We start from the raw sequence: 21,500 nt of genomic DNA on the forward strand, positions 1-21,500 counted from the left end.
GTTTAACTGCAATATCCAGTTCCAGTCTTTCTGCTTTGGTCAGTGGTAGGCACAGAGCATTAGTGAGTATGACGATCTCCTGGAGAAGCGTTCCCTGGTAAGACAGGTAATAGCAATGACCAGTGTTATAGTAGCACAAGAGTGCAGTCCATATGCACCCGGAACTTTCATTTGAAGTCAGGAATTCCAGATGTGCATGGAATGGACCTATTATGTCAGCTTGATAACACTGTCTTTTTAGAGAAGGCTTCTTCAGGGGAAAACTTAGTATTCAGCAGTTCTCCAGGAGATGAAAGAAATTGAATAGTGCAGTAAACCACATAATGAAATTACATAATGGGCGTGATCCTGCATTCCTTGTGCACCACAAACTCTCACTTTACATAGGAATCAGATGTCTTCAAATGGGGACTTTTGGTGTGTAAGGAATACAGGATATAAGGCCCACTATCAGCCTTCACCTTTGTAGACAATAGCCTATGCAGGCAATGTAAAGGTTCACATGACTGTCTGCACCCCTGTCTCATGAGTTTGAAAGTGTTCACGCCAAAAGACTGTCTTTAAAGGACGTATTCTCTCTGTTTTCTGTCTTAGTATTGCAGTCTATGACTTGGGTGGTGGCACTTTTGATATTTCTATTTTGGAAATTCAGAAGGGAGTCTTTGAGGTGAAATCTACCAATGGTGACACTTTCTTGGGTGGTGAAGACTTTGACCAGGCCTTGCTGCAGCATATTGTCAAGGAATTCAAGAGAGAGGTAAATGAGATCTGTTTGCGCAGATAACATGCCATGTGTAATTTTGATAGTGTTACTAAGAATGCTTTGAAAACCAGTTCTCAAAGCTAGAGAATCTCAAATTACCTTAGAAAGCTGAGGATCCTCTTCTGTATTGATGTTCTGAGTTTTAGTTGATGATTAACCTAAATGCTAAAAGTGTAGGGTATTAAAATGACTTGGGCTGCTCTTTAGTAATCTGCCTCCATATTTGGCTAAAGACAAATACAAATTAAAGAGTGGACATCTCACAGGAATCTAGGTCAAACAGAATAGCAAGACTTCTGCTTGTCTGTTCCTTTGACAATGTCTCTATCGGGTTGTCCTACATATAATTGACCTCCTTTCATGTTACAGGGGAATTGGCCACATAAACCCACTAGTGCTGCATGATGCTACTGCCTAGTAGATGGAGCACAAGGGTGGCAGCTGGGAAATTGTGCGGTCTAATCATAACTCAGTCATTGATCCAGTGTTATCTTAAGCAAGGCACAGTGTCTGCCCCAATTCTTCTAATTGTTAATGGCTATATTACTACAAAACTACTTCACATGGTGGTTAGAGCTAATGTATGTAAAATACTAAATACTTGTATTTATTATGGTTACAAGTGTAGGGGATAAGCAGACAAAGCACTGGGACTCAAATTCTAAGTTTTGCAGATGTCTTTATATTACAGTTGGGCAGGGGTGACCTACAGCAAATGACAGCTGCAGGCTAATGGGTTTTTGGAGATTGACAGTTTTTTTAACACACCTTTCTTATTGGTTAGACGGGCATTGACCTGACTAAAGATAACATGGCTCTTCAGAGAGTGAGAGAAGCATCAGAAAAAGCCAAGTGTGAGCTCTCATCATCTGTGCAGGTGAGATGATTGGATAATCAAGTGCATTAGTAAGCCACTTTGATATGTCACTTCGCACATTTTATTTAACAGGTAAAGACAAGCCAAATGTGTAGACAGCAATTTCGGTTGATAGAACAAACTTGAGTATGTGCAAAGGACATCATTCTGTGGGGAAATGCTTTGACAAGCTAGTATTGGTATTAGCAGTCTGAGAGAAAATTGAACATCTGTTAGGTGATGCAAGATAATTGCTTGAGGCTTAGAACAACAGTGGCAGTTTCTACCTCCTGGATAGGAATATTAATCCTGTTAGCTTTGACCCCAAAAGATGTCCTCTCTCTCCCGTAGGAATATCTGACCTTGTTTTTAGGTCTGCATGCTACAGGTACTTATTCCAGAACTCTGGAGGGCATCAAGGAATTGAATTGCTGATAATCCTGCTTCTGATACATTGTGGCTTTACTTCTAGCAATTCAAAATCTTACAGTTTTAAATGTAAAAACTGACTGAACTACTTATTTGCATAATGACAAGAAAATAATCTGTTTAATAAAAAACGCTCTCTTTTAAAAGCTGCACACAGAGAGGTAGTCACTGGACACAGAGAGCAGATTCCAAGGATCACATCTCCCACCCTCTGCTTCTAGACCCCTCTCTCTATCTGCTGCAAACAATGAACCGTTTTTCATTGAAGGAGGAGCAGTCTCACTTAGATGTTGTTGAAGTCAGCTAGACAGTGTCTGAGTTTCTCAGTTCTGTTTCCAATTTCTTTGTTCCAGTTGTCTTTGTTCTGTTATTTCTGGGTGGGAGTTTTCTTTGGCAAAGTGGGGAGATCACAGGAAGCATAGTCCTTAGGCCAGTCACAAGGGATAAATGGTTCTGACAAGGTCATAAGAGATTCTGGTTTGCTAGCTCACTGGAGAGAGAAAATACACTCCATTAGAAAATATACTCCATTCTGCCAGGAAATTCTTCTGTACTGCACCAGTAAGAGTTAAATAAGCAAGAGCCTTCAGGAAAGTCTTTGATATGACTGTAGTGACTTTGCTATTTAAGAGGAGAGAGCTTGGCTTTAGTCTATAACAAGAGACCAGTTCTGATTTTGCAAACTTGCTCCATTGTGTGTGTTGAGGCATTAATGTTTTGCAGTGATTTGTGGTGTCAGAATGACTCATTACTTTTTCCATTATTTTGCTGTGCCTTACTTCAAATGAGTGCAGTGGACTCATAAGCAGGGACACAATTTTAAACCTCTTGCATAAATAGTTGGAGAAAATGAGCATTCTAAATTGTAATGCCTGGTGCTTAATTTTAAATGGAAATCGTTGTTTAAAATATTCAGTTGGCTTCGCGCTCAAGCATAAATGTTATAAAATAGATTGTTTGGTTTTTTGAGAAAACAGTTTATTGCTGATGTCATGGTACAATTCCCCATTCTGAACCTTAGCGTCCAAAAGATGGGGGTACCAGCATGAATTCCTCTAAGCTTAATTACCAGCCTAGAACCTGTAGCACTGCCACCAACCAGGAATTCCAGTGCCTGGTACACTCTGGTCCCCCCCAAAACCTTCCCCGGAGAACCCCAAGACTCAGTCCCTCTGGATCTTAACGCAAGGAAAGTGAACCCTTTCCCCCACTGTTGCGTCTCCCAGGCTTCCCCTCCATAGGTTACCCTGGAAGATCACTGTGATTCAAACTCCTTGAATCTTTAAACAGAGAGGAAAATTCACCTTCCTCCTTCCTTCTCTTTCCCCCTCCCAGACTCTTCCTGAGAGAGACAGTAATCCTAACACAGAGAGAAATTAACCTTTCTCTCCCCCTTCCCTCCTTTCTCCCCACCAATTCCCTGGTGAATCCAGACCCGTTTCCCTGGGGTCTCCGACACCAGAATTAAAAAAACAATCGGGTTCCTTAAACAAGACAAGAAACACTTTAATAATAGAGAGAACGTAAAAAACTAGAAAGATTTACTCTAGTATAGCATAATTTGGAATAGGCTACAGGGTTTTTTCAGCCTTAACCACTGGGATAAACGGCGCCAGCCTAGGGTATACACAAGTACAAATTTAAAATCCGTGCTTTAGCAAAATACACACATTTTGAACTCCTCCAAGCCAAATAACACATATTGCAATATAAGAGAAAACACATAAGTCTAACTCGCTTTATCTACCTGTAGTTACTCTACTTATTTCTGAACTTTATAAGAGCCTGTATTGGAGAGAAACCTGGTTGCACATCTGATCAGTCTCCAGCACCCAGAGAGAACAACCCCCCAATTCTAACAGCACACATTACAAACTTCCCCACTCCCTCAAGAATTTTGGAAGTATTCCTGTCCTCTGATTTGGTTCTACTTGGTTTGTGAGATTGACAGCCAGGACTTAATCTGAACTTGTTAACCCTTTACAGTCAAAAGAGATATACAGTACTTCTGTTCTATTAACTCTTACTATCTATTTATGACAGCTGAGTATGTTTAACCCCAGTGAAGTAGGCTGTCCTGTATTGAAAAAAATAAAAATGAGGGGTATTTGGTGAATTTTTCTGTGCTATCTTAACAGCAAATACACATGTGCTCTGTATCTGGCGGGGTTTTATCACTTTCTTCTACTTTTGATTTTTTTAAACCTCTCTGATGTGAAGATGTTGATCAAAAACATTACATGTAATAAGGGGCTAGTGGTTTCTAGACTGCCATCCTGTGTGTTTACACGTGTTGGTTACAGCAAACAATTCACAGCTCTGCAAAGTTACTGTGAACAGGGACTGACTCAGCTTTATAAAATTTAAAAAAGGATAAATGTATAGAAAAGTTGTACCACTGAAGAAACTGGGAAGAATATATGGGATTTGTCTTAACCATGGAGGATCTGTGGTTGCACTTAATGTTAAGTTTCTGTTTAGATGTAGTTTATAATGAGTTAATGATTGATAGTTTAATAAATAATCAGAACCTTAATATAAAACGTGACCGGCCTCTTTAAACTGAGGCTATAGGGGATGGGGTAAAGATATACAAAAATCTTAAAATATGGGTGAAAACTCGGTATTTTTTTCCCAAAAGATTCCTAAAGGGATTCTTACAGAAACCCGTTGGCTTCATCTGTAAGTGATCAGTTGTCACAGTTCCATACATAACACTGAACGCCACATGTAGTTGCTTGTGTTGATTTCCTACTTCTGATAACTAGTGAATTCTTGTTTTGCAGACAGACATTAACTTGCCCTACCTTACTATGGATGCTTCTGGACCAAAGCACTTGAACATGAAGCTGAGTCGTTCCCAGTTTGAGGGGATTGTAGCAGATCTGATCAGGAGGACAGTAGCTCCTTGCCAAAAAGCCATGCAGGATGCTGAAGTCAGCAAGAGTGACATTGGTGAAGTCATCCTGGTTGGTGGAATGAGCAGAATGCCTAAGGTATGGCATGTTCCCATGTGACACACACCACTTAACACCTTTGTCCAAGGATTGAGTCACTTTTATTTGTTTCACAGAAGCATTATAAAGGGGACCCAAGTCCTAATTCCAGGAATTTTGGGGATGCTATAGGTGAAGGATTGTCTATATAGTCAGCTGGATGAGTGGGGAGGGAGGGCAGGATCAGGCATGCCTGCTCATGTGAGTAGAACAATTGCCACTCCCTGCTTGGGTTGGTGTTTGATCCAGGGGCCTGTCTGGAGGATACTGCTGACGGGGTTAACCTTGCCAAGACCAGTGAGAGTTGGCAGGAGTTACAAATTTCTGTTCCTGGCTCCTGATGTGGGCTAAACGTAAGCAGTGCTGTTGAGATTTAAGAACTTAAGGCTTTTTCTCTCTAGCCTGGGAGAGCAGCTTGTGTGGTCAGTGTGCTGCTGCCAGACTTGTGACCTATGTGGAATTCACCCCTTCTTGTCAACTTAGCTTTGCCATCTAGAGATCTTGTAGGTTCACTGTTCTGGCTGTCAGCAAAGCCATTCTGTCACCTGTCACTAATGCATAATTGGGTATGTATTTGCTCCCTGGCATGAGTGATGAGCAGGTTTCACTGGCCTTATGCTCTTAGCACTGGCTACCTACATGTACCTGTATACTATGATGATAGTCACCAGCAGGTGACTTAGACTTGCTTTGCAGACGTGCAAAGTCTTAAACATTAGGACCCGCCTGCTGTTGATTTAGTGGTCTCAGATTCCTGGCTCCAAAAAGAACTGTTTAGCTCCCCTGAAGTCAGTGAGGAACATGCTTGTGCAAGGGTGTCGTCAAGAAAGTGGACTATGCTGCTAATGGAGGTCTCTTAGGTGCATCTACACGGGGAGGAGGGGGAAAGACCCATGGCAGTGTGTATCAGAGCCCAGACCAACTGACGTGGGCTTGTGCTGCAGGGCTAAAAATAGCAGTGTAGAAACTCAGTCTGGAGCCCAGGTCTTGAAGCCCAGTGGATGGCGGCAAGATCTCAGAGACCAGGCTCCAACCCAAGGCCAAATGTCTACACTGCTATTTTGTAGCCCTGCAGCACCAGCCCAAGTCAGTTCACCTTTGCTCTGAGACTGACTGCCATGGGTTAGCTTACGGTGTAGACGTACCCTTAGTTATTCTCTCCCAGTCTGTGGAGAACAGTAAAGACTGTTTTACTCTATAGGCACTGTGATACTCTTCGGATGTTATCACTGTCTTACTGTGACTGACAGCCATCCAGGATCCAGAGTACCCTGCTGAGGAGGATTTGCCTGGGAGGGATTACTTCAAAGCGCTGTCTGCACAGCTGCTTTCAGAGCACTAGCAGGAGCTCCACTAACCCAAGTCTGTTGACGAGGGCTGGGAGGCTGCTCCAGCAGGTGCTCAAATGCTGCGTAGATGTTTCAATGACTGTAAGGTTTGCAGGACAAAAGTCACTAAAAGCTGCTGTCCTGGCCAAAATCCAATGATTGCATCCCCCCTGGCTAAGGTCCCTGCAGTTTAAACTGGGTACAATATTTTCCTTGCCTTCTGTCCAAGTCTCTTATATAGTGTTACACACTCTGGCTTCATTTCCATAGTGGGGGAAGCCCTTCCTGAAGTACTGAGATTCCTTTGGGGGTGGAAGACACTACTTAAATGTCAGTATCCTATTTGTACCTTTCTAGCACCATGTGGCCTTGCACGGTTACATAACGTTTCCCTGACTCCTCTCACTCAAAGCTTTAACTGCAGGCTGAATTGAGCACAGGCCCACCACAGTCTGTGCCTGGGCACTGCACACAGTAATGTAGCTTTCTCCCTCTTGTACTGCATCTTGCCCAGCTCCCTTTCACACCACTGCTGGGGTGGAATTTGACGTTACTTGGAACTGTGCTCACACAGACAATGCTCAGGGAAATGTCAGGTCTGTGATCAGAGGTAATGCCTCCCCGTGCACTGTAAAACATGCCCCCTAGGGGAAAGATTTCCAGTTAATTATATGGTCTTCCTGTATGTTTCACTGTGTCAAGGGAGTGTTCACGGGCAGACAAGCTGGAGCAATGCTCACAGCTCCCCAGGAGCACAGTGCTCACCTGTGCAGAAAATGGCTGCCCACTAACACAACTTGGGGTGCAGAGGAGCTGTGAGCATCAGCTAAAATCTCAGTGGCGAAAGTGGGCCTCTTGGAGTGGAATTGAAAGCCGTGTGGGGTGTTTCAAACACCCAGCTGAGTTTCTTTCCTGATACTTCAACCATGGATCTGATGTATTCATCAGCATATTGTTCTGAAAAGGTGGAGTGCAAAGTATCTACTGAAACACCACATTAAATAAGGGTCTGGAGACATTGTTGCCTTTCATATGGCTTCATTTATTCTTTAATACATTAAACGAGATGAGGTGTGCCCCCTCCTTTCTGTTGATTTTCTAACCTGTCGCACAGTTCTGTGCTTACTATTGCATTTCAGTCCCTGGAGCTGGGCCCAGCTCTGAGGAGAATAAGTCTGGAATGTGCTGACTTGTGCCCAGCTGGGATAAGTGATCCCCATTCTGCTCAAGAAGAATGTTGCTGCGTTATTGCTGTATGCGGTGAGCTAGGGGGTCAGTGTAGGTGGGAGCGTTGAACTCTGGGAGGCTAGAGTTCTTCATCCCCTTCCTTGGGTGACTCGCTGCTGGCTCACTGGGTTGGAAACAGCACTCCAGAGGAGAGGACTGACTGTCTTTTGGCCTCCTAGGTGATGTAGGTGTAGGGCAAATATGGGTGCACCTGAATCCACTCAACGGGGTGCTATTAGGAGCAAATTGAAGGATGCGGGGAGTAGGAGCCAGTCATGGACCTGAAGCTTAATCTCATCTGCCACTGGATGGCAGAAGTAGTGAGGGGGAGGGGGAGGAGGGAACAGCAGAAGTGCCAACTTGTTGGAGGACAGATAATAAGGGGTCCTGTCTCATATACATTTTCATTATACCATGGGGTGGACTGTGGCGGGAAGGCTGTGATAGCAGGAGTTCCCTACACATGGGCTGTGTTCTGTACTCATTCAGGTGCAGCAGACTGTGCAGGATCTGTTTGGCCGTTCTCCTAGTAAAGCAGTTAATCCAGATGAAGCTGTTGCTATTGGTGCTGCTATTCAAGGTGGTGTGTTAGCTGGTGATGTCACCGATGTGCTGCTGCTGGATGTGACCCCTTTGTCCCTGGGAATTGAGACGCTGGGAGGTGTCTTCACTAAGCTCATCAATAGGAACACGACGATTCCGACCAAGAAGAGCCAGGTGAGGTTTAAACATCTTGGTAACTGTCTGCTTCTAATGGAGTTCCTGGGCTGTTGTCTTGGGGACAGCACAACTGCAGGCTTCAGGTGCCCCATGTTCTATTTCTGCCCCGTCCCTGCATTTAAGTCCCATGGGGACACTATGATAAGTATGCTTTTTTTTCCCCTATCCATGTTGCCCAGGAGGGTTGAAGTCATGCCACTCAGAGCTAGACAGTTCACTCTGCTGCGTGTGGCAGCATGACTGGAGGAGCACTGTGTGCAGAGAGAGCAGCGTGGGCATGATCCTAGGGTTGGAGAGGGAGAAGGTGGGACACCCAGCATGGGGAATAGGTATAGGGCATTTGGAATTGAACACACAGTGAAGATCCAGCTGACTTTTAGTAGTGGTCATGTGGTAGCACTTTTGGGCTCAGGACTAAGACGAGTTCTCACTGCAGCAAGGGCTGGGAACCCTGTTAGGGCAGCCTTCTGCCCCCAGAGAGAGAGAGAGGGATATGCCTTGTATTGCTCTCTAGCAACCATCAGAGGCTGAGGGCTTCTTCAGCTGGCTAATGAGGGTCCCTGCAATGTGCAGCCATTAGGGAGGAGAGCAGGGGATCTCAGAGTCTCTTCTCCTTTTCACCCCCAAAAACCTAGACAGAATTCCAAGTGGAAGGAGAGGCTGAAATCCAACCCAAAATGAGGCAGATTAGTGAGTAACTTTCCTTTGTTGGGGCCGGGATAGCTTTCAACCCAATAAACTCAACTTCCCTCCCCCTCTTTATAAGCATGTGGTGAGAAATCCCTTGAGCTTTTGTCTTGGGACAGAACTGGGCTGTGTCTGTGCTATGATGTTACTATCAACACATCATTCTGAAGAGAACTGGTGCGGAGACTTAATATAACTGAGCACAGTGCATTGCCAAAACTGCCTTTGGTGGCCTGGAGTCATAGAGAATGCTCTTCCCCCTGTCATGCAGGGATACTGACAAGATTGGGCTCCAGCGCTTGTTTCCTTGTTCCCCTCTGACTCCCAGGCAAATACTTTGACTGCCTTTGTTGAAATCTTGCCCTGGTGCCTTCCAATATTTATCTTTTTGCCTTAAAATCTTGACTGTATTAAAAGGCTTGAGAAGCATAGAGGGATAATACACATTTCAAGTAGTTCTTTATCCCTTCAGCCTAACTTCCTAGTTTTCATGCTGTTCCCTGTCCTTTTGTCTTTGTGTAGTGAGTAGGTCAATTCAGGGATTGTAAGCTGTTAGATATTCTGTTTCTCTCCCCCTTCTACAGGTGTTTTCTACAGCAGCTGATGGGCAGACTCAAGTGGAGATCAAAGTATGCCAGGGTGAGAGAGAGATGGCTTCTGACAACAAGCTTCTTGGCCAGTTCACTTTGGTATGTTTGCACTAAATGTTCATGACTTAAACTACCTTCACTCAGTAAGTTCCAAGCCTCCTCCCGTTTTGTTTGACGACCCACCCCCCCGAAATTGGGGACTTTAACAGAACCCATTTGCTTTTTACCTGCCCCACAAATATAAAGCACAAAGTGATCCAGGCTTCTAAATCAGTAGGCCTTACTGTCAGCCTGCCTTCAGTAGCCATACTATCTTAGAGGCATTGATTTTTGTACCCATGGAACTAGGATGTTAGAGCCTGTTGCCAAATATAAGTCACTACTTAGATCCCATGTTGCTTCACAATTGTCCCTGAGGCAGCCAGTAGCTGGCCAATCACCCCCTCCCTTCAAGTCCCTTTGGAGCAGCCTAGATTGTGTTAGACAGCAGTTACCATGTTCCAAGGAATAATTGTTTATAGGACGTAGCTGCTGCAGTTCAGCGTGGCTGATTAGTTGACTGTCTTTATACGTAATCAGCCTGTACAGGTATTTGTCCTCCTGATCCGTATGGACACTTGTGATTTAATTTCAAGAGTGGTCATGTTGAATAGGGCTGTACTGTATCGGGGCCGCCTCAAGCTTATACGGGTTCTTAAGAGGCCTCTTCGTGTTTGACAACTCTAATATTAAATCCAGTTCCTAGAAGGAACCCTCCAATAAGGCAGGACTTTGCATCTCGTGAAGCATGGTGAATATGTCACCATTTAAACATGGTAGCCTCAAGTGGGGCCTGGCTCTCCCCAGAATAGACCCAAGTAATTAACTAAAGGAAATTAAACTTGCTGCCATGCATGGGATGGGCAAAGTGACTTACTGGCATTAAGTAATAAAACAGCATTTGCTGTTCATGTGACATTTATGGCAGCTTCCCCATTAAATTAGGTCTGTCCCATTAAGTCTATCAGATACCACTAATTTGCCATGAGTTCTGACAGGCATATCCTGGGATCTGCTTTGAGGTTGTTTTTAGTTGAATTGGCAGTTCACCAAGATAATATGCACAACACTGAAGGCTTGTAGACCAAACCCACATCTGTTGGGGGAACTAATGGCTAAGCACTTCTGGTTTCCAGGTTGGAATTCCTCCAGCTCCACGAGGCGTGCCCCAGATTGAGGTCACATTTGACATTGATGCTAATGGAATTGTTCACGTTTCAGCAAAGGATAAAGGGACAGGACGTGAACAGCAAAGTAAGTGCAGCTATCACTGGATCCCTTATACTGAAGGGAAAGAAATGTATGGAATTATGCTTGGCTACTCTGTGTGAACCTCTGAGTGTGTGAACCCCAATACTGTGCTAGATGTCTCAAACTAGATGTGACCCCTGCCCCCCCAAAAGCTGACAGTCTAGAGTCAGGCATGGCATAGCAGGTGAGGGTGATAGGCAGACAAATGGAGGGAAGGGGAGAGGTAGGACAACTTGTATTTGTTACGAGTTATCCAGGAGGCGTGGTATCGGCTCCAGTGTGTTAAACCTTCTGCACCAGGACTGGGAGCAGGAGCCCACACACCAGGTTGCAGTGCCACCTAATGGCCCCATCATCTCTCCATCACGGAAGCAGGGGCGGAGCTCCACCCCTTACTACCAGTCTCTGGTTGCTGCCTTAACATTTGCTCTCACCTCCCACAGCCAATCTAATTGTGGTCAGTCCCTGAGTTGGGGCACACTCATGCCAGTGGGGAGGCATATCTAGAGCTGGGGATGTAACAGCAGAGTCCTTTCTCTGCTGCTGTGAGGGGCATTGGGACCCTGGACTGGTTCTCCCCCCAGACTCTGCCTCCCCCAGGGACACAGACTCCACCCATGTGCCAGGCTCCCCATCAGCTCTGGTCTCCAGCTTTGTTCCAGGCCTCCCATCTCTGGTTGCATTCTCCTTACTGGCAAAGGTGTGCCTTGCCCCTGCTGTTGTTGTCTCTCAGCTCTCAAACAGCCAGCCAGTGGGAAGCAGTAATGGCATAGGGCACACTCAGAGCATGTGGTGATCGGGGAGCAGAGCGGTATGAGGCAGCGGTGGTGGCTTCTTTAAAAGAAGAAAAAAAAAACTGCACTCTTCAATAAAGTGGCTCATTCGTGAATTTTTATTTCTGCATGGACTGCCAGAGGCTGTTGTGACCCTCATCTACTACTACCTTAAAGTTGCCCAATTTCCATTTAAAATGAGCCCTGTACGTGAGCAGCCCCTGTTGAGACTCGTCGCTGGTGGGAAATAGGACCAGCTTTTAAGTCCTCACTTCAGCAGATGAAGTTGCATTGAAAGCAGCCTGACTGTCTTTCACTCTGTGCAATGCAGTGATGTAGGCAGAAAAGAAGTCCCCTTATAGTGATAGGTGAGCAGCTGTGTCATGCCCCCTTGTACCTCCAAGAGGCAGAGCTACCTACCCACAGAGGTACTTGGGGCAGAGACTGTTCTGTTCTTCCATTGGTTGGGGAGAAGGGAGGGGGCTGAGCAGGGAGGTAGGTGACTGGGAACCCTGGACCAGGTAGGAGCTCGTTTTCACTTCCCTGCTGTGCTATGCTCCTTGGCACACTGTCCATCTGAGAAACTAGTGTCATATGCTAATAGTCCTAGCAGCTTACTGTCTAGTCATGGGACAGCATCAGTGTGCCAAGCTCTGTTAGGGGAGAGGAGGTTAATTAGCAAGACACTTGGCATGAAGAGTGCATCTGATCAGACAAGCACGGTACTAAGAATGTACTTTATTCCTAGCTACTCTGCCACAAACAATTTAAAACCCAGGTACTTTAAGGCAGATTCCCCTGATAACCAGCTGATTCTGGTAGCCTAGAAACAACATCTTGAAACTGCAGGGAGTTTGGGGACCTGAAGCTGTTGTCACTGTTTACTTAATAACACAATCAAATATTAGAGGCAATATTGCTTCCACAGTTACTGTTGTAACCATGTTACGCTGTTTTAGACCCCTACAGCTTTGGCTTGGAAAACTTCTTCTTTAGCCTGGATTGCTGGATTTCTACAAAGCTTGAAGAAAAATTGTCATTATTTGACACTTATTTTCGTGTCATGATAATTTGTTGACTTCCAGTTTTTTCTGCTTCATTCAAAAATGGCGTTTTGCCTCTTCATTCCAGAGTTATGGAATTCCTTGATGAATTTGCAGGTTATAGCTGAAGAAAACATAATTAGAAACGTGCTTTAATGATCTTGGTGAATATTTTTGGGTTCAGTCCTGTTGCTGTTGTTGACAACAAACACCTTATCAACACCAAATTCATTTGGAGCAGGAGCATGCACTGTTTGTTGCCTTGTATTAGCTCGTTACAGGTGTTCAACAGATACCTCCCCTTGGATATGGGGGACCAAGGTTCTCGGCCCAGCCTTTAGCTATCTGTAGCATATAACACAGGTTGCAGCCATGATCCCATTGTAAACCTCTGACTTGTTAATCCCCTGTCTAACTTTTAAATAGACCTGTGCTATTAGGTTTTTAGGGTTTAGGCTCACTGTCACCTAGAATACTCTTTGAAAAATTAAGTGCTTTCTGAGATGAAGACCTAAAATTGGTTCCCTTCCTGAAGTGTTGTAAATGTCCGATGACATCTGTCCCTTTCTTTCCAATAAAATTGCATTATGCCACCCCACTTGAAATGCAGATTGCAACTTTGGCTCAAACAAGGCAGTTTTCACAGGGCAGCAGTAGGAAAAAATAAGTTACCCTTATCTGAAAGCTAGCTACAGCTCTATCACTGAAGGAAATGGAGGGAGAGCATGGCTGGAAACAGTCTGGAAGCCAGGTTCTGAATTGCTCTGGGCTGCTCTCCAAAAATGAAAGGAAACTCCATGACCTGATAAAGATTCCTCCTGCATTCTGAGCCAGAATGCCTCCTTGGCCTGAGGGCCTTATACACAGGCTCACTTTCCACATGGAGTAACTGAAGAACAGTGTGAAGTGACTTGCAGATGGTTACAAAGGAAGTATCTAGCACGGCTGGGAACAGAGCCTTTATCTGAGTTGCCATTATACCAAGCCTCTCCAAGTGCAGTTCTGTCCTTGTACTTTCTAGTAGGTCTCCTTAGATAGGTGCACTAACTAGAATAATACAGACTACTAGCAGCTTCGTAAGGAACTGCAGCCATTCAGCATTGTTACTTTGAAGGTGTACAGGGATTGTTCTCTGAGCCCAAGAGTTGAATGCTCGCATGAGAGCAGAGAGGTGGTAAATGCGTCACTAGGAATGAATGTCATTGGGGATCGACACTTTTCTCTTATCGGATCTCTTAGATTATACTAAGCATTTTCTAAGGCAGTGGCTTTCAAACTGTGGGTCGTGACCCAATTCTGGAATGGAAGGTACTGGGTCGCGATGGCTCTGCTCAGCCCCGCCGACCAGGTGGTTAAGTCCTGTCAGCGGTGCTGCCCAGCTAAGGCAGGCTGTTCCGACACTGCACTGTGCCCCAGAAGCAGCCAGCAGCAGGTTGGGCTTCTAGGCGGTGGGGGGGCGGGGGGGAACGGGACTCCGAGCACTGCCCCTGGCCCTAGCACTGGCTCCACTCACCCATTGGCCAGTTGCTGGTCAATGGGATCTGGTGGAGGGTGCTGTGAGCGAGAGCTGCTTGCGCACGCCTCCGCTTAGGAGCAAGACCTACTGCTGGCCGCTTCTGGGGCACAGCGTGGTCCATGGTGCCAGGACAGGGAGAGAGCCTGCCTCTGCACCTCAGCTGTGCCGCTGACTGGGAGCCACCGGAGGTAAGCCTGTGCCCCAACCCCCTTCCTCAGCCCCCCAAACCCCTTTACCACACTCCAAACCCCTCATCCCCAGCGCAGTGCCCTGATCCCCTCCTGCACCCCAACCTCCTGCCCCAGCCCTGAGTCCCCCCAAACTCAGAGCTCCCTCTTGCACTCCTTACCCCTGGCCCCACCCTAGAGCTTGCACCCAGAGCCCCCTCCCACACCCCAAACCCCTCATCCCCAGCTCCGTTGGCTCACGGGCATCAACAACTTTCTTCAACTGGGTCACTAGAAAAAAAAAAAATGGAAAACCCCTGCTCTAAGGTGTCACTATTGCACTGGGTCAAATACACGCCTTGTGCTAGTGGCTCATTAGTACAAGGAAACAATCCATGGCAACATAGGCTAGCTGGTGTGGCTGGAGCATAAATGTAGGAGCACTCTCTCTTCAAAAGACGTGATTATTTCGTTCTCTGCTGTAGGGGAAGAGATTAAAATGCAAAGCAGCTTTTTTTTAATACTATACTTTATTTTCTAATATAGTCGTGATCCAGTCTTCTGGTGGCCTCAGCAAAGATGACATTGAGAACATGGTGAAGAATGCAGAGAAATATGCAGAGGAAGATAGGCGAAGAAAGGTAACTTGATGGTGGTCATTGTGGTCTCATCTAATGGGTTACTAGTTTACCAGTCAAAAATCTCCATTCCATATTATGAAACTGCCCTCTACTCAGAGGACTTCTGGCTTGACATATAAGGGCCAGATTAAGAGATCATAGGTCATTGTACTCAAGCCTATATTTGCATGTGCAATGACTGCAATTGCATGTGCAAATGGGTTTTTAGATGCCTAGATAACCACTTGTCCCCTATTACCAGATTTCTACATGCAGTTGGCTTTTAACTGCAAGAAAATATAAGCATATAAATACCCAGCTCGTTAACCTCTGTTCACTAGTTGACCTTACGTTTACAAACCAAGTATTTTAAACTTCTTCTTTTCTAAAGAATTAAAGGGACGTGGTTGTGTTATAATAGACGAATTCCCCTACCTGTTACTAATATGTGAATGGAACTTTTACAATCTGGTTGAATCTACTTTTCACAATGGATGCTGTTGAATGTTTACATTTAATTCATCCTGGATATTGAAGCTAGACCTACCACTTTCACTTCCCGTTTCTCATGGAACAGTGCAATGCTGCATCGGTAGGTGCAAACACAGCAGGGAGCTGTTTAAACTCTTTTCACTGAACTCATTGAAATAAGGTTTTTTTGTTAATTTTATGAAACCAAAATGTTGGTCTTAACCCTCATAACACACTCCCCTTTAATGGGCAATTGCAGTGCACATGTTAAAAGCCTGGTCTCCAGCATCTTGGGTGCCAGATCTCATCTGCGTCTTGGTATGCCTTCCGTGCACATGGGATCACCATTCCCTCAGGGAATATCTGGCCAGAGTCCACATTGACTTAGTCAAAAAGGAGTGACACTTTCTGCACTCAAGTGATCCAATCTATAATATTCATAAGGTTAATGGTTGGGACTAATTGATTTAATGAGAGTAAACTATAATGAATTGCACTACTAAATATAGAACATTGATTTAAGCAGATGATACTGTAGGATATAGTACTAGCATACGTTTACAGACCGCAGAAATTGACACTCTAGATGCTTTACACTGCTCTCATCTCTACAGAACTAGTGATCTTGTTTTGGCAACACTTTTAAATCTTTGATCCTCAGGAGGGTGAAGTTCTGGTATAGACGAAAGAGTAGAATATTGGAGTAGCTTTCTGAGAAGCTGACTTTTCTTAGGAGGAGGTGTAGCTTTTTCTTCTCTGCTTCATACCTCTGTTGAAACCCTGAGATTCTTGACCGCTTGGCGTTTGGAAGTTACATGTGCAAAATACACTATTGAGAGTTGCCAGCTACTTGCATAACTGTCTGTTTTCATGTATTGTCCGTCAGGCAGACTTTGTGGATATATAGGGCTTGTGTGGAGTGTTGTGAACATTCCTACCCCATCTCTTTGTCTTGTCACTGTTCGTGTTCCTAACCCACTGAACTAAGTTGGTGGTTTCAAGTGCCTGAATGACAACTGTGAAATGGCGAGGAGATACCCCTCCACCGATTGGGTGCACCACAGACAATAGTACAAGTTTTCCCGTGCTGCCTGCTGACATGCTTAAACAGTGATCTGAAGTGACTCACTCACGGATGAGGGCAGTTCATTCCCTGGTTCCCATTTTTAACTCTTGGCTTCTGTAGAGTGTACCAGCTCAGGTGCCTGGGGTAGTGGTGGTTTCAGATTAGGTGCTGTGAACTTTGAACCACTAACAAGGATCAATAGAAATTAAAGGAAGGGTTTTTTGTTTGGTTTTTTTTTTTTTTTTGGCTAACAACTCTGTTGCACCTCACCTTTCTGAGGATCACATTATTCTTGTGGGGTATTCCTCCAAACAGGTGGAACATCCAGCCCTGCTCTGTTTGAGACTGCCATCAGTACAATAGTTCGTGCTGCCACATGGATTAACGCACTTGAACAATGGGCCATGTGGTTCATCTGCCTGTAGTAAGGCAGCACTGCAGCAGGCCTCATGCTGGTTATCTCTGCAACCAGGAAAGCTAGTAGAGATTTGCATTTCTTGACCAGCAAACCTGATATGCAAAAATAATTTAAATATTGAAGAAAGCATAGGGGATACCAAAAATCTGAAGGACCCCCGAATTCACAGAATGCATGATGCTCCACACTGCTTCTAGTACCTTGTCAGCTGAGAAACTCCGTAGTTGGGTCTGAAAGCTGAGGCTCCAGGTGTCTTTCCCAAAATACTGAAACAAAAACCATTTTGCCTTCCTTGTTGGTGTTACTGACACACGGGACAATCCATGCACAGCAAATGCCATGTGCTTGGCCTTGCCATCTGGGAGCGCACCTGGGAATTTCCCTGGGATTTGAGGGTTGAGATGGCTCACTTGGATTTCCAAACATAGACTCACCTGTAAATGACTTGTTTGTTTCCTTATGGTGGGGGAAGGAAGTTGGTTAAATCTTGTCTGAGGTCTATCCATTGCCATTCCGCTAAGCCATCCGGTTCTGTGCCACTCGCATATGTTTACACTGTAACTGAGTTATGTAGATCTGACTATTGTATTGCATAGACCCTTACGCAGTTGTCAATTTACCCAGGAACGTGTTGAAGCTGTGAACATGGCAGAAGGGATTATCCATGATACAGAATCCAAGATGGAGGAGTTTAAGGATCAGCTGCCAGCAGATGAGGTGGGTATTTTCTGATGCCTTTGTTAAAGGAGTCAGAGTTCCCCACAGTATCTTCCCTCTCAGTTGAAGCATTGGTTAGCACGTAACCTCCCAGGGATTCTTAATCGTTTAAAATAGCACGTGGCTGAAACTTGCTAGAGAAGCCAACTTCCAGAATACATGAAGGATTCTTAACAGTGGAAGGCAGGCACAGTCCTTGGCTGCTTTTTGTCCCACTTAGACGGTGGAGGTGGTTGGCTGTGTGGGAGGACATTTTATTGTAGCAGAGAATTTGTTTCAAACCCTGAGTCGCAAATGTTAATAAGGTGTAGGTGGCCTATGAAGATGTTAATGTGAAAGGCTTTTCAATTAATCATTCCCTTGATCTGACTCCACAGAAAGGTTTGCAATGGCTGATTTCAGAGGGAATTTTTTTCTTCAAAGACACAATGTATGAAACAAGTTTTCTTTGTCTGTAAGTCAATAAGTATTAAGTGAAGGCTTCCATGCTCTCCTGAGTGTCTCAGAACAGTGGGTGAACTTGCAAGTACAGCACCCAGGAACTTGGGAGTAGCTTAAATGGTTTTAACTTCGTTTCCTTCCTTTACCTGGAGTGAGTCAGATGCTTAGTGTCAGAGGGGTTTTAATACTAATCAGTGACTGCTTCATCTCTGCATTATTCTTCATTTCAAAAGCTATGTTTAAAACTGAGTTCACAAGCTGCAAAAGTATTAAAGCATCCATTTCAAACAAGTAATTTGTGGTTTTAGGAAGGGCCGAGGCTGGAGATTTTTGGCAAGTACCCTTAGATTAGCTTAGATAAAGATTCAGTGGCTCTACCCAGATCACTGTTGAGCTTCTTTTTAAGACATGGGTGTGGACACACCAGGTGCTCGTGTAGCCCAGTGAGAGGGTAGAACTTGTTCTCTGGCCTAGCAGGGGCTGGGAAGACAAGAGACTACATACTTAGCCTCTGAAGGGAAGTTGTATGGGAAACATGTCTAACCGTCTCGCTTTGTGGGAGACCAGAGGGGCAGTGTTAATGGGCCCTGGAAGGATCATAGCCTGCTTGGAGCAGGAAAATCTGAGGCTTCAAGAACATAGTATTCCTTCCACCCTATGGGCCTAAAAGTAAAGGACTGGCAGTGCCTGCCCACATTCTGCCTCTGGACCTGGCTGAGTGAGTGTCCCATGCCCTCGCAGTTCTGTCAATGCAGCTGTCCCACAGTAACCTCACATCGCCAATCTTGCCCTCTTGAGCACACTCCCAGTCTGACGAAGAAGTGCCAGATTGTGTGGAGGGTTTGACAGATGGCAGCAGGGACTGGGATGAGACCATATTATTTTGTTTGCATCCCCACTCCTCCCACACAAAACAAAGGGAGGAGATTCTTTGGGGCTTCGTGCATTGAACACTCTGCTTTGTGGCTCTTTCTGGTGGAATTTTAAAGACGGAGAGATGAAGAGCAGCTTTTTCTGCTCCCCTCGACTCTGGTGGCAATAAGTCACTAGAGGTATCAGTGAGGCCCGCTCTCAGCCAAAGGGGGCAGTTCTGTTTCCATGGCCCTTTTAAGTCCTTGGCTTAACAAGGTGATCAGTTGGTGCCAGCTGTGGTGTGTTCAGTGATGTGGATACATGCCCGTTCGGAACTGGACAAGCTGCTAGGCACTGCAGACTTTTAATTTGAGACTTAAGTCCATTCCTTTTGGCAAGAGCTGAGAGGGGGCCATAGAAGTGAAGGGCAGGGCTCAGTTTTAATGAAACTAAGTGCAATGTAACTATTGTTTGTAACTTGTTTACAGTGCAACAAACTGAGGGAAGAGATTGCAAAAATGAGAGAGCTGCTGGCTCGTAAAGATGCTGAAACAGGAGAAAACATCAGACAGGCAGCATCCAGCCTACAGCAGGCGTCCCTCAAACTCTTCGAAATGGCATACAAAAAGGTACGTGTGCAGGGCTTGTTCAGGGAGAGGGAGCTGGTCCAAATAAAGCCTTAGAGGATTGTCCATGCCTGGGTAGCTTGAAGCCACAGGTCAACTCCCCTAAATAGCAGCTGTTGCACTAGTGACATCTTCTCTGGCGCAATGTCTTGAGCTGTCCAGCCAATCAGGGAAGTTCCGAAGTCTGATCCTTGATGATATGCAGCATTTTGTTTATGCTGCTGATCTGTCCCACGGATTACGTGTAACTTTTAATACCTTGTAGAAACAGTCATTACAAAGCTCTTGATCGGTGACAAGCAACACTTGAGACTGTTTTTATACATTAAGATAAATGGCCCTCAAGCAAACCTCCTAGCAGAAGTATCAGTGTAGATCTTTCAGTGAGCGTAGAAAGGGTACCGTGTCCAGATGTTCAAATGCAGTTATTAAAAACCATTAAAATGATGGTAAATGTTGTTTAAACTTTTGTGCATAGTCACTGGCTGCAAGAGACTCATCATGGACTTCCTGACTGCTCTGTCTAAAATGATCAGCCAGGGCCAGATTGTTGATGGTATTTAGGCCCTAATGAGATTTTTCAGGACTGAGGTGCCTAACTCCCATTGGTTTCAGTGGGTGTTAGGTGCCTAGGTGCTTTTGAAATTCCCACTAGGCGCCTAAATACCTTCAATAATCTGGCCTTTAGGGTTTGTCTTTCAATGTGAGAAGAATCTTGTGATTAGTCTAGAAGAAACCTGGGCAGCTGCTTCCAAACTCTCAGGATATCTCTGTCGGAATAGCATATTGTAACTAACAGATGGTGTCTTTTACAGATGGCTTCGGAGAGAGAGGGCTCTGGTGGAAGTTCTGGGGACCAGAAGGAAGAGAAACAGTAGAATGTCACTCTTGCGCAGAGACTGCAGCAGGAAGAGGGTGAAAATTCTGAAGCTTGGGAGCGAAGGGACCTTCCTGAGCAGAAATGGGCAGAATTCAGTCTTACTGTGTTTTTGCAGTATTCTATATATAATTTCTTTAATGTATAAATTTAGTGTTGTGTCCACTAGATGAATCATCATTTCATGAAAGTTAATTCATGCTAGACAAAAGTTCTAAATATTCAGCCCTGTGGTATTTTCAACTGAGCGCCATGGGAATTCACTCATAATTTACTCCTAACATTTGACAAAGTGGTATACTACATTTGTTTAAAGGTTCGAAACCATGTCACAAATTCTGGGGTGGGAATGGAAGTCCTGATGTATCCTTTTCGTGGAGCCAAGTTCCTGGGAACTGATTTGTAACCGGTCCTGGGTTCAGCAGTTGGAGGGCCAGCTACATTGCTAGAGAACGTTAAATCTGCAGCTAGCTTAGTATTCTTGTACTGAAGGAGAATGGGTTACTTTAATTTGTCTGTAACTTGATTCCTTTTAAATAAGGCCACATTGAAGTTACGTGCATTGCTTATCTAAGCTTTCTGCTCCATAACATGTCTGTTCTCTGCATATGGTAAAACAATTTCCCTGATAATAAAATTGTTCTTATTGGATCTATTCTGGATTTTTTAAAATAAAAATGGAAAAGTGTCCAATTTCTCTTGAGTTTTTGGCTAGTGGCATCCTGGTGAGGTAGCATTTGTTGGTAGACCCATTGCTGGCACAAAGAATGTGAGCAAACTGGAAACCTGAACGCCATATGTTTTTGAAGTAAACTAGCTTCATTAATGCTTTGGTCCTAGTTACATTCAGACGGGTTCTTCCTGCTTTTCTCTTGCTTAGTGCTTGCATGCTTCTCTTGGAATGTAGAAATTGTCCTGCTGGCTCAGACCAGTGCTTTATCTAGTCAGTATTCTGCTTGGAGCCAGGCGTCACTGGCTCCAGAAGAAACTGTGCATTATGGGGCTTTTCGCACTTATAGAAGTTTCT

The 21,500-nt window shown here is 44.9% G+C and overlaps 1 protein-coding gene and 1 non-coding gene across 2 annotated transcripts in view; both read left to right on the forward strand.

Annotated features, from left to right (window-relative positions):
- Window positions 1-21,161, forward strand: part of HSPA9 (heat shock protein family A (Hsp70) member 9) — a 33,340-nt gene extending 12,179 nt beyond the window's left edge. The window contains exons 8-17 of the mRNA XM_032768693.2: window positions 595-757; window positions 1,548-1,640; window positions 4,835-5,044; window positions 8,089-8,316; window positions 9,591-9,695; window positions 10,772-10,889; window positions 14,932-15,026; window positions 17,585-17,677; window positions 19,459-19,599; window positions 20,412-21,161. Coding sequence (XP_032624584.1) covers window positions 595-757; window positions 1,548-1,640; window positions 4,835-5,044; window positions 8,089-8,316; window positions 9,591-9,695; window positions 10,772-10,889; window positions 14,932-15,026; window positions 17,585-17,677; window positions 19,459-19,599; window positions 20,412-20,474 — 1,309 coding nt within the window. The 3' untranslated portion in view covers window positions 20,475-21,161. The remainder of the gene's footprint in view (window positions 1-594; window positions 758-1,547; window positions 1,641-4,834; window positions 5,045-8,088; window positions 8,317-9,590; window positions 9,696-10,771; window positions 10,890-14,931; window positions 15,027-17,584; window positions 17,678-19,458; window positions 19,600-20,411) is intronic.
- Window positions 9,141-9,211, forward strand: LOC116818067 (small nucleolar RNA SNORD63). Its single transcript, XR_004372089.1, has one exon. It is a non-coding gene; the product is annotated as a small nucleolar RNA SNORD63 (small nucleolar RNA).
- Window positions 21,162-21,500: the final 339 nt, after the last annotated feature.

Source organism: Chelonoidis abingdonii, chromosome 7 (genome assembly GCF_003597395.2).
Source record: "Chelonoidis abingdonii isolate Lonesome George chromosome 7, CheloAbing_2.0, whole genome shotgun sequence".
Taxonomy (NCBI): Eukaryota; Metazoa; Chordata; order Testudines; family Testudinidae; genus Chelonoidis; species Chelonoidis abingdonii.